This window comes from Halichondria panicea, chromosome 13 (genome assembly GCF_963675165.1).
Source record: "Halichondria panicea chromosome 13, odHalPani1.1, whole genome shotgun sequence".
In the NCBI taxonomy this organism is placed as follows: Eukaryota; Metazoa; Porifera; class Demospongiae; order Suberitida; family Halichondriidae; genus Halichondria; species Halichondria panicea.
Window position 1 is genome coordinate 3,350,244 of NC_087389.1, and position 9,975 is coordinate 3,360,218.

At 40.1% G+C, this 9,975-nt stretch overlaps 1 protein-coding gene across 1 annotated transcript; it reads right to left on the reverse strand.

The window, feature by feature from the left end:
- Positions 1-213: 213 nt before the first annotated feature.
- Positions 214-9,969, reverse strand: LOC135346676 (kelch-like protein 18). The gene is made up of 7 exons (XM_064544369.1): positions 8,996-9,969; positions 3,613-3,766; positions 2,861-2,988; positions 2,671-2,771; positions 848-983; positions 696-796; positions 214-642 (listed from the first exon to the last, which is right to left on the reverse strand). Exons 1-7 carry the CDS (start codon positions 9,928-9,930, stop codon positions 467-469), a joined length of 1,731 nt encoding a protein of 576 aa, XP_064400439.1. The 5' UTR covers positions 9,931-9,969; the 3' UTR covers positions 214-466.
- Positions 9,970-9,975: the final 6 nt, after the last annotated feature.

Below are 9,975 nucleotides of genomic sequence, written 5' to 3' on the forward strand. Positions count from 1 at the left end.
ACACCTTAAAGAATAATTTATAAACAACACTATAGCTATGGCACGGATTGAAAATCACTATCTAAGTACACAGAAACATATGCACAGACCAACCAGTGCAAAACTGCCGTCTTCGGGGATAAACAGGAAACCACACCCATATTTTATGTCCAATATGGTAAAGGTTGTTTGCAATGTTATTGCTAATCGTTAATCATACTGCCATCATCTGGCTTGTACATCTTGCTTTCAGCAAGTTCCTTAGTTTCTTGAACTAAAAATATAGGGTGTTCATACAGACAATAAATGAACAATACATGAACATACTATCTATATATAATTCCTTGATATAGCTATAAATAGTAATTTGAATTTGAATGAACCTCCCACCAGAGGACAACCTCCGAAAAGAGGACAAAAGCTCTGCTCCCAAAGTGTCCTTTATTCGGAGGTTCCACTGTATGCACGCCATGCATGGTGCTCAATTTTAATCCCTCAGTAACACGGCTACTCCTACACCACCTTGATGAGTTTGCATTGCTGGTGCTGCAGACCAAACTTCACTGTCAGTGTTGAAAACTTCCACAGAATTTAGATTTGACAAACCGTTATAGCCGCCAATAGCGTAAATATTCTTAGCTATTGCAGCTACACCAACACGACCTGCATTCATAATAACAACTATAAACGTGAAAATATTTTAACGTATTACTTACTTCGACTGCACGCCATTGGAGGCAGCATAAACCACTGATTGCTGTCGGGATCATAATACTCGGCAGTATTTAAAAATGTTTGCCCATCATATCCACCAACACTAGAGATAAATTATACAATAATTATGACTATTAGGTGTGACAATTTGTACCTGTAAAGAAACTTGTTGTTCGATGTCACTCCAACTCGACACCTCCGTGTATTCATAGGAGTTACCATTGTCCACACTGCTGATACCGGATCATATTGTTCAACGGTATTGAATATTGACAAGCCATCATGTCCACCTGTAAAATCACAACGTAACATTCAAAGTTTCGGAGAAAGCAAGGGTTACTCCTCATGAAATTAGCTATATATAGATGGTGCTGTGCACATGTGGATATATGGGGCTATAATTATAGAGCTATATAGACAGTAATTTGTACAGTAACAGTAATTTGGTACGCACAGTACAGTAATTTGGTAGGCAATGTGATTTTTGAGATGAATCTCAGAGCACAAATATTTTATAAGCAACTTTGATCACCTTTACCTGTAGTGCAAGCAGCCCCGAAAATAATATCCACGAACTGACTACACCACGAATGGTTTGACCCCTGGAACACTACTAGCTAAAGTCTATTTGTGTTGAGTTGACCTTCATAAAGTTGTCATAACTTAATTGTCATACTTTACTGAAATTCAAAGTTTCATATACCATTGGATTTCTTGTTAAAAAGCGTTTCTATCTATATGCTGTAGAGCTGGTAAGCTCAAACTAGTTAAAAGTTAGCATTTTCCATGTAGATGTCCCAGGCATACTTGTCCACCACACAAAGCGTAAATGAAGCCATAATTTACCACATAACTTTCGGGGTCGACTCAACGCAAATAGACTTTAGTACGCTAAAATTGCTTGTTATACTCATAATATGGGATTAATAGCATAATTATTTCTCATATTGTACTCTTAACTATAGTAGTAATTATGCCTCGGTGCGCATGTGCAAGCGAGATATACGGTAGTGTGTGTGTGTGTGTGTGTGTGTAGACTACTTACAGCTGCTCAAGGATCAATGATCAATAAAGTGCAAAGTAAGAGTTTCCATATAATTATAGGCTTCTAGTCATGGATATTAATTCGTGGATTTGCAAATTCGTTCTCTATAGTATTGCTTACTTGGAATGCGCCTTTTCAGAAGAGTGCGTAGAAAAACTTGTCCATGGAGTGTTGCTACTCTACTTAGTAATTTGCTCTGCACTAAAACGCTGGCTATTGGTAGCTGCAAGAGTGAGAAGAGAGCTGCAAGGCTCTGCTGATAATTTATGATGCAACCATTCATATAAACGTGGACTTTTGGCATCGATCGTTTTTAACAATAATCATGGCCGATCATTACCCACTCCATGTTTTTCTCTGTGTGGTTCTGGATTCTGCCGCATGCAGCAACATTTATTAATGCAAAAATGTTCATCATGATATAATGTGTGTTATTGCTATGTTATGTAGCTTTGACACCTCCACCGCGGTGCTTTCATTAATAACTATTATTGCTGATCATGTGACCTACAGCCAATAACATCCAGTCATGTGACTGTACTATAAACTTTTATTAGTGTGCAGTAACAACTTATTGCATGCATACTTCTTTATTGCACACTTTTTTCTAATACTCGTGATTCATCACCATTCAAGTCATCTCAAAAGTGCAGCTTGAAGTTAGGTAGCCTTTTCTAGTCTGAAACTAGCTTGAACAGGGTTTTCAGCTTCGTGAAGAAATAATCAGCAATAAATGAAACCTTTATTATAACACACTTAGCTAGCCGACATGTTTTAATGCTGGTGCACTCAGATAAATGCAATAATGTTCGAGGTTACGTAATGTTCGAGCGTACATCCTCGTGCACACATTAAAACACTTAATGCTAGCTAATTAAGTTTGATATAAATATTACTTATACTGATTAAATTATAGTCACGCAACAACTTACCTACTACATAAATGTGCTTCCCTAAAACACTAGCTCCAGCTGCACTTCGGCAAGTATGCATGGACGGCTCCTTATGCCATTGATCAATGTTCACGTCATACCTGCATGCACATCCCAAATTAATTATGCCATACAGCTAGACACAATTTAGCATTTTTCTCTCACACTATTATAATACTGAAAACTTCACCTCTCCATGGTACTGAGTGAGTTATTGCCATCATACCCGCCAACGACATAAACACTGCTACCCATAACTGCAATGCTTAGAGCACTTCGTCTGGAAGTCATTGAAGACTTAACTTTCCATTCATCTACCTACATGAATTATAGGAGCATCTAACTGTGTAGAAGAGCTGTTGTATACAGTATTCAGTATTACTAGAATGTTTTGCGAGCATCAAACATTTGCGAACTTTGCGAGGGTTGATCAATGTGCAACAATAAAATCCGCAAAACACGATCCTTGTCAAAACGCAATAGTTAGATCGCAAAGGGTTAACTTTTTTGCTGATTTGGTTCATTCGCAAAGGTTTTTCACCAGCAAAATATTTTAGTAATATGTTAGTTAAGTGGTTTGACAAAATATCTCCATAATTAACATGATCAGACAAGGTAACAGCTAGCATGCCCAAAGAGTCCTTCCAGATGGATATCACCAGCTATATAGCTATCATGCACTGTACAAGCTAACTAGCTCAATAGATAAACAAAATTAGCTCTCTAATAACCTTTGCATAATTGGAAAAGCGCTTCAATTCGAGTATAAAAAGCCTGCAGTTGAGCATACGCTTATAGTCAAGTAAGCGCTAATAATCCAGTTTCTACGGTACTACACCTTAGAGATAACAGCTATTCTGAGTAACTTTAGGAAGTCATATGCTCCTTCCCTTTACGTGCTCCTGATATAATATCTGCATAATAGCAAGCAACCTTACATACCTTTGAGTCATAGCACTCAACGGTAGCAAGTCGAGAAGTACCGTCATAGCCTCCAAATGCAAATAACTTATCATCAACAACAGCAACCCCCACGCGACTCCTTAGAGTACCCATTGGTGTAATAGATTCCCAGGTCTCTGAAGACGAATCAAACCTGTAGTATTACAATATAGGAACAATTGATGAGGATCTACTGTGCACTCAATGTGTCAGCATATAAAGTACTTGTACCATGATGTGTATGAACGTGCAACAAAGGAAAACAACCAAAGTGTCCATACAAATCCCATACACACTAGCCAGCCAGCAGGGTCTATGGAGGATAGGCCCCTGTCGACTGTGCTGAATTTGATCCTAATCATACATGTACATGCAGATAGAAGAGAGAGAGAGATTGGAAACAGAGCACCCTCGTGGTACATACATGCATACTTTCCGTGTTTCCGTTTCCCCGCAGTTTAAATGTGAAAGCTAATTAAAACATGACTAAAATTGTTTTTTGCCTGTAAAAATCTACGGGCCGTTCTGTCGTCATATTATGGGACACAGGATACTACTTTATTTACGCTATAATCATAAATACTATATAATTATAGGTACATGTACACAAGATTGAAGCATGAACTCTTCATGCAATGTACCTCTAGATACTTGCACAACTATTTTCTCAATTTCACACCATCATGGGGCATTAATGTTCAGGGTTTCTGACAACAAGTTTCCCGGGTTTTTGCGGGAGTTTTAGAAGCGTAACACAGCATGCAGAGCCACTACGTAGACTTCAATACATCAACCATCACGTGAACCGCTTCCGTTGCCAATTATAATCTCTCTCGATCCTTTCTATCTATGGAATTACAGTAGACTCTCTCGTTAATCCGACCACCCTTGGGACAGTACAGCTAGCTTGGTAGGAACAGCGAGGCCGGTGCCCGCATTTCAGAAAATAGCTGCCGCTAAAAAACTACCCTACCTCGAATCTAATGACTAATTTTGCGGTTCTGTCTCGAGGTCTATTTATGTGTAATTCAATTTTATCTGCCAAATCACAAATGCCGTAAAAAACACACAAAATTACATTCAACCTAGCCAGTATATAGAATAGCGAGTGGCCGTATTTCAGGCGAGTTTTTTGTAGTAAACATCTACTACTATACCAATCCTTACCAAACCAAATTTCCGGTACTTCAGAGAGCCGGTATAGCGAGAGTCTACTATATTAAACCGAGGCGCGTGGGCAGCTACGGGTTATAATCAGAGGAGGTCCGACAACCGTGCGCCTAATATTTTTTGCTGAATCAGCATTTTCATATAACTTTCCTGGAGGTACATGTTGCACTCCTCCTAGACTTACTTCTCTATCTTGTAGTTTTAGTGCTAATCGCATGATGTGCTACATGTATTAGTGACTGGAGAGTGTACAGAAATTAATCCCGTATCACATCCGGTCAAGCACTGGAGTTTGCAGAATGTTTGCAACACACCAGTAAAAAGCGTTAAGCGTTACGCGTTCCTTATATGGAATATGTGTACACAATGTGGTTTCTTTTACTTAGCCTCCTTCGCAGCCTTTCCTTTTTCTGTTCTTTGTCACACAGGTAAGAATTGGAGGAACAATGAAAGAAAGAACGAACCGTCCAAGAAAAAGGAGAGCCTGCCCCGTTAAGTCTGATGATCTGCTACTGACATAGCCAAGCGTGGGCAAGAGTAAACTGCAATATCTGTCCTCCCACACACTGTGACACAATACTTGGAGCGTATTTACCAGGAACTAGAGGCAAAGTAGTGTGTGAAGCTAGCTACAGAACTAGAACAGTATAATGTAGACTTTTACTAAGTTAGCTCTACAAGATAAAGCATGAAAGGCTAGAGTACTGATAATAGCCCTGTCAAAGGACCTGGGCAAAGAAGGAACCTATCCCAGATCCCGGACAACTCACAGCAACAGGCCCGGATTAAGGGGGTGGGTTTCAGGGGTTGCAACCCCCCCAAACACTCACAAAAACTAGCTCAACCTACACTTGTGTTGCTTGTGGCTAAATGAGAGCAATGTGGTTACTTACAAGCTGTGAACTATGAAGTATTAGTATGAGTACAAGTCCACAGCAGTGAATACACAATAATTGTCATTCCACACATACCGTTCACGTATACATGACAAGGCACCTAGCTGTAGTAGACTGTAGTAGATTTGTAAGTACCCGTGTACTTTGATGTCAATTACAATTAAGGGGGCGTGGTCAAACATTTTGTGCGCTCGCTAACACGCACTTTTGTTTCATAACCCCCCTATAAATTTTTGGCTGGATCCGCCCCTGCAGCAATACTTCTAACATGCCAAAATTGAACAGATCCTCCCTTCATGTCATCAGAAGGAATGTTTTAGTCCAATTAAGAAGAAGCTATAGATCGCCCTGGTAAAATCACACTATCCAGGGCAAGGGCAACCAATTTTATCCTCGGATAATTACAGCAGAACTACAGACTACAAGACTCGCCTTATCAAACTCAATATGCTCCCACTCTCTCTATTGTTTGAGCTTCAAGACCTCACATTCGATAACGTTCCTAGTCGAGTGTCTCAAATTACAGCAGACAATGTAGACCCTGAGTGCTTATCTTGCAGGTATTATTTCCGCATCCACTATAGAGCTGGTTCTACTGCCATGAAGTTTCCAAAAGGAGCAGAACCTCTAAAACTACTACAATAGGATTGCACGACAATTGGACCCTATCGATCTAACATCATCAATACAATCTATTACATGTATCGAACTAAGGGAACATTCGACATTAGTGCTCGTGCCCCTGTGGAAACTGTCTCATGCACACAAATTAGTCTCACTCTGTCAGTATTCGTGAGATCACAACCTTGCAACATTGTCATGTCATTCTCACAAAGACTAGACTACTGCTCAATAATAATATACTCAAGCCTCAAGGATAGGCTCAAGGATAGATGTTTAGTCTTTATTATGCTAGCTAGGTAAGCCATCGTCTATGATATGTCCAGACTGGCTACAGCTTTTACATGTACATGTTTTATAAGTGAGTCTGCAATGCGTAGGCATCCTGTGGCTTTGTTTCCTGTAAGGCTCCGCCTATCCACTTAAAGCCCACGCTCATTTTCACTGTGCCACCACTGTGCCACCGTCACGCGACTTAGCGAGGCAGGTTCTTCTTTTTCTTGGGCGGTTCATTCTTTCTTTCTTTGTTCCTCCAGTTCTTACCGTATTTTATCTTATTGACCTGTGTGACAAAGAACAGAAAAAGGAGAGGCTGCGAAGGAGGCTATCCTTTACTACTTACATGTAAGTGTAGGAGCATTTTCCATACAAGGACTCACAACTCTCAACACTTTATTCATGTGTTTCAAAGATTCTGTAAATTGCACATCGTCATTGACAGCGTGCAATTACCTGTCAAGTAATTGCACGCTGTCAATGACGTATTGTTTTCAAATAACGGCTGCGTGGCTGAAAATGTTAAGAAAACTGCAGAGAACTTCATAATACGTATAATGGTTACTCGTGCAATATGGGATTAATAGCACGAGTAACAAGCAATGGCAAGGCTACTAATTGCGCGAGGCGTAGTACCCATACTATTAACGAGTGTTGCAAGTGCGCGCTTGCTAATGCCTCTCGCCATGTTTTTGCTTTCGCTCAGTGTTATAGAAGAGGTAAATAATTTGCACAGAGTAAGAGAGAATGTAAGCACAGACAGTAGTATAGCACAGACAGTACAGTATATAAACAACTAATACTGAGAAGAAAAGACTTGTGTACATGTATCTATTGTTACCAGACTTGTGTACATGAATCTATTGTTATCTAGTCTATAATTATTGTATCATTTATTTTGTGGCTTACCGCTACCAGGCCTCAAGAAAAAGAACATGAAGAAGTAAGTTGATTCTGCCACTGGATTCTCAAACATGTGGGGAGGAGCTCGCATGCCCATTGCATCCACAGGAATAATTAAAGGGTGTGTCCAAAGAGATCAAGTTCTACTATCAGAGGAGGAACGCCAGGGTCAATAGGGTCACGTTTAATGAAGGGTTAAGCATTCTTGTTCTGGGTTCTTGACCTTTGCTGCATATAGCAGCTTAGCGCTTCTGTTCTTTATTTGCTTGCTTGGAAAGCTTACTATACCTAGATCTATCCAGTGCAGTAAGCCAGTACATCAAAATTTATACCCTAGCCACGGAAGGCTAATTTCCATATCTTGTGGTTTCGAAGAATGCAATAAAAGGTCAAAGGTTGCAATTAAATCCTGGATCTCCTCTCTCAAGCTGATTCCTCTGGGGCGCGATAGCTCAACCAATTTCTGTTGTGATTATAAAGAGGATCAAGCTATTGGTGGTGTATAAACTCAGGGGCGCGAGGGTAAACTCAGTTTTACATGTAAAACATAGGGCCATGTGGTGTTTTAATTAGTGATCGACCTTTTGACACTGGCATTCCTCCTCTGGGCTGCTACTATAGCTAGCTGTTTTAACAGATCTTTTCTAACTCTTGTAGCTAATAAAAGCTAGCGCTTTAGTGCAAGGCTAACTCATGTGTTGAATAGAAAGTTTGTGCAAACAGATGATGCCATATGAAGGATTCTGAAGAGACTGCAACAGCCTTCAATGTGAGTCAAACTAGCCATAACTCAAAAAAGAAGCTTTAGTTTGCTAATCCACGAATCAAAATCCAAGAGAACGTGGCTAGAAGCCTATAAAGAAGCTATTATTTTTCGTCGCATTGCAACCGTTGAGCAGTTACAGTTGGAACAGACACACACACACACACACAGTCAGCATTTACCGTATCCCTCGTGCGGCTACGCCTCGAGGCATAATTATTACCCGAGGCACACATGGGCGGCCATGGGTATAGTAGCACGTTGGTTTGTTTGTAATAATTATGTGAGTCTACTCACCTGGATGCCATAGCACTGCGTTTACAGCATAGATATATAGCCTCCAAACAATAAGTTAATTAGTTTAAAAGTGGCATATTTCGATGTTAAAGTTTCGTTGTTGTATAAAAGTGAGCAAAAGCTAAGAAGCTTAAACTTGCACGTAGCTCTACACGCGACCTTTATTCGAGGTGGATCTACATACTTGCAGTTGAAGTGATCTTTACCGGTCTCTATTAAAAGTAACTTCTTTAATCCTCGGTTTCTGTCAACAGCCGAGGGTTAGCACATCAGTGCTCTAGTACTAATTACATTTGTGGTGTTTTTCATGGCTGTTTTAACCCTTTGCAGTTGTGTGTACTCCCTTGGGCTCCGCCTTAGAGAATACAATGAACTGATCTTGGGTACAAACCTAATATTATTTATAGCAGTGCACAACTACAATTATTACACACACGTGCATGGCCCATTATCATACCTTTCTACAGAGGACAGTGTAGCACCTAGAGAATTTAATCCACCGACAGCATATATTGTGCCAGTATCAATGTAGCATTTTCTAGCACGTCGTTTCTCAGATGATATGATTCCACTGCGCTCAGGTAGCAAATATATAATAAGAGCTTCATCGAGGAGATCTCGGCATTCCAAGGAATTATTTATGAGCTTGTTTGATTTCACTTTGTCTACCAATATTTCAGGAGACATCAACGGTAACCTTATCTTACTTAATAATGTTGGTAACAGAGCGCTCCGACTTTGCACATCAAAGTTAACCCATCGTAAAGCCGAATCGTACACATCTTCCTCTCCGTTCACTCGCAGATCATCCTTGCACAGGAAATTAAGCACCTGGGGCAACGTCAGAGTTAGGAACTCTTCACACTTAGACACTTCGACATACTTCGAAATGGCATACCTGCAGGCTGCTCTTTTAAGTGAAGGGCAACCATGAGCTTCAGCAAAATTAATGATACCTAAACAATTTTCAGGTTGAAGCTGGCTTTCGAGAAATTCAGAACATGCAAGCTTGACTTGCTCTACTTGGAACACACTTGCCGTACTTAAGAGAGCTTGGACATTTGAAGCTGTGATACAAAGCTCCCCTTCATAGAAGAAGTTCAACAATAACTCAAATGATTTGGGATCAATTTCCATCAATTCGATTTCATCTTGCCGTGACTCAGTCATTCCACTTAGAAACATAGCTTCGAAGTATGGTGAAGAGGCAACTAGTACAGCTTTATGCGCATAAAACGTCTCTTTCAAAATCCTTAAACAAATATCACACATCTTAACAGCCTTTCTCATATCTGCCAACTTCCTAAAAGCAAGTGAGAAGTGGTGGCTTGGTCTATACCAATACTTTTGTTGAGAGTTTTCTTTGACAATACTGTCCATTTCGATCGCCATAATTCATAAACAAGATCTAGATACTTGGGCGTGGTCTCACCGACC

Bases quoted from the DNA above. Each gene is read 5' to 3' on its own strand.
- LOC135346676 (XM_064544369.1), bottom strand. From the start codon at position 9,930: ATGGCGATCGAAATGGACAGTATTGTCAAAGAAAACTCTCAACAAAAG. The intron at 2,989-3,612 runs GTATGTAAGGTT...TAATTCATGTAG, and splicing joins TTGAGTGCTATGACTCAAAG to GTAGATGAATGGAAAGTTAA. The intron at 984-2,670 runs GTAAGTTGTTGC...GTGATTTTACAG, and splicing joins GAAGCACATTTATGTAGTAG to GTGGACATGATGGCTTGTCA.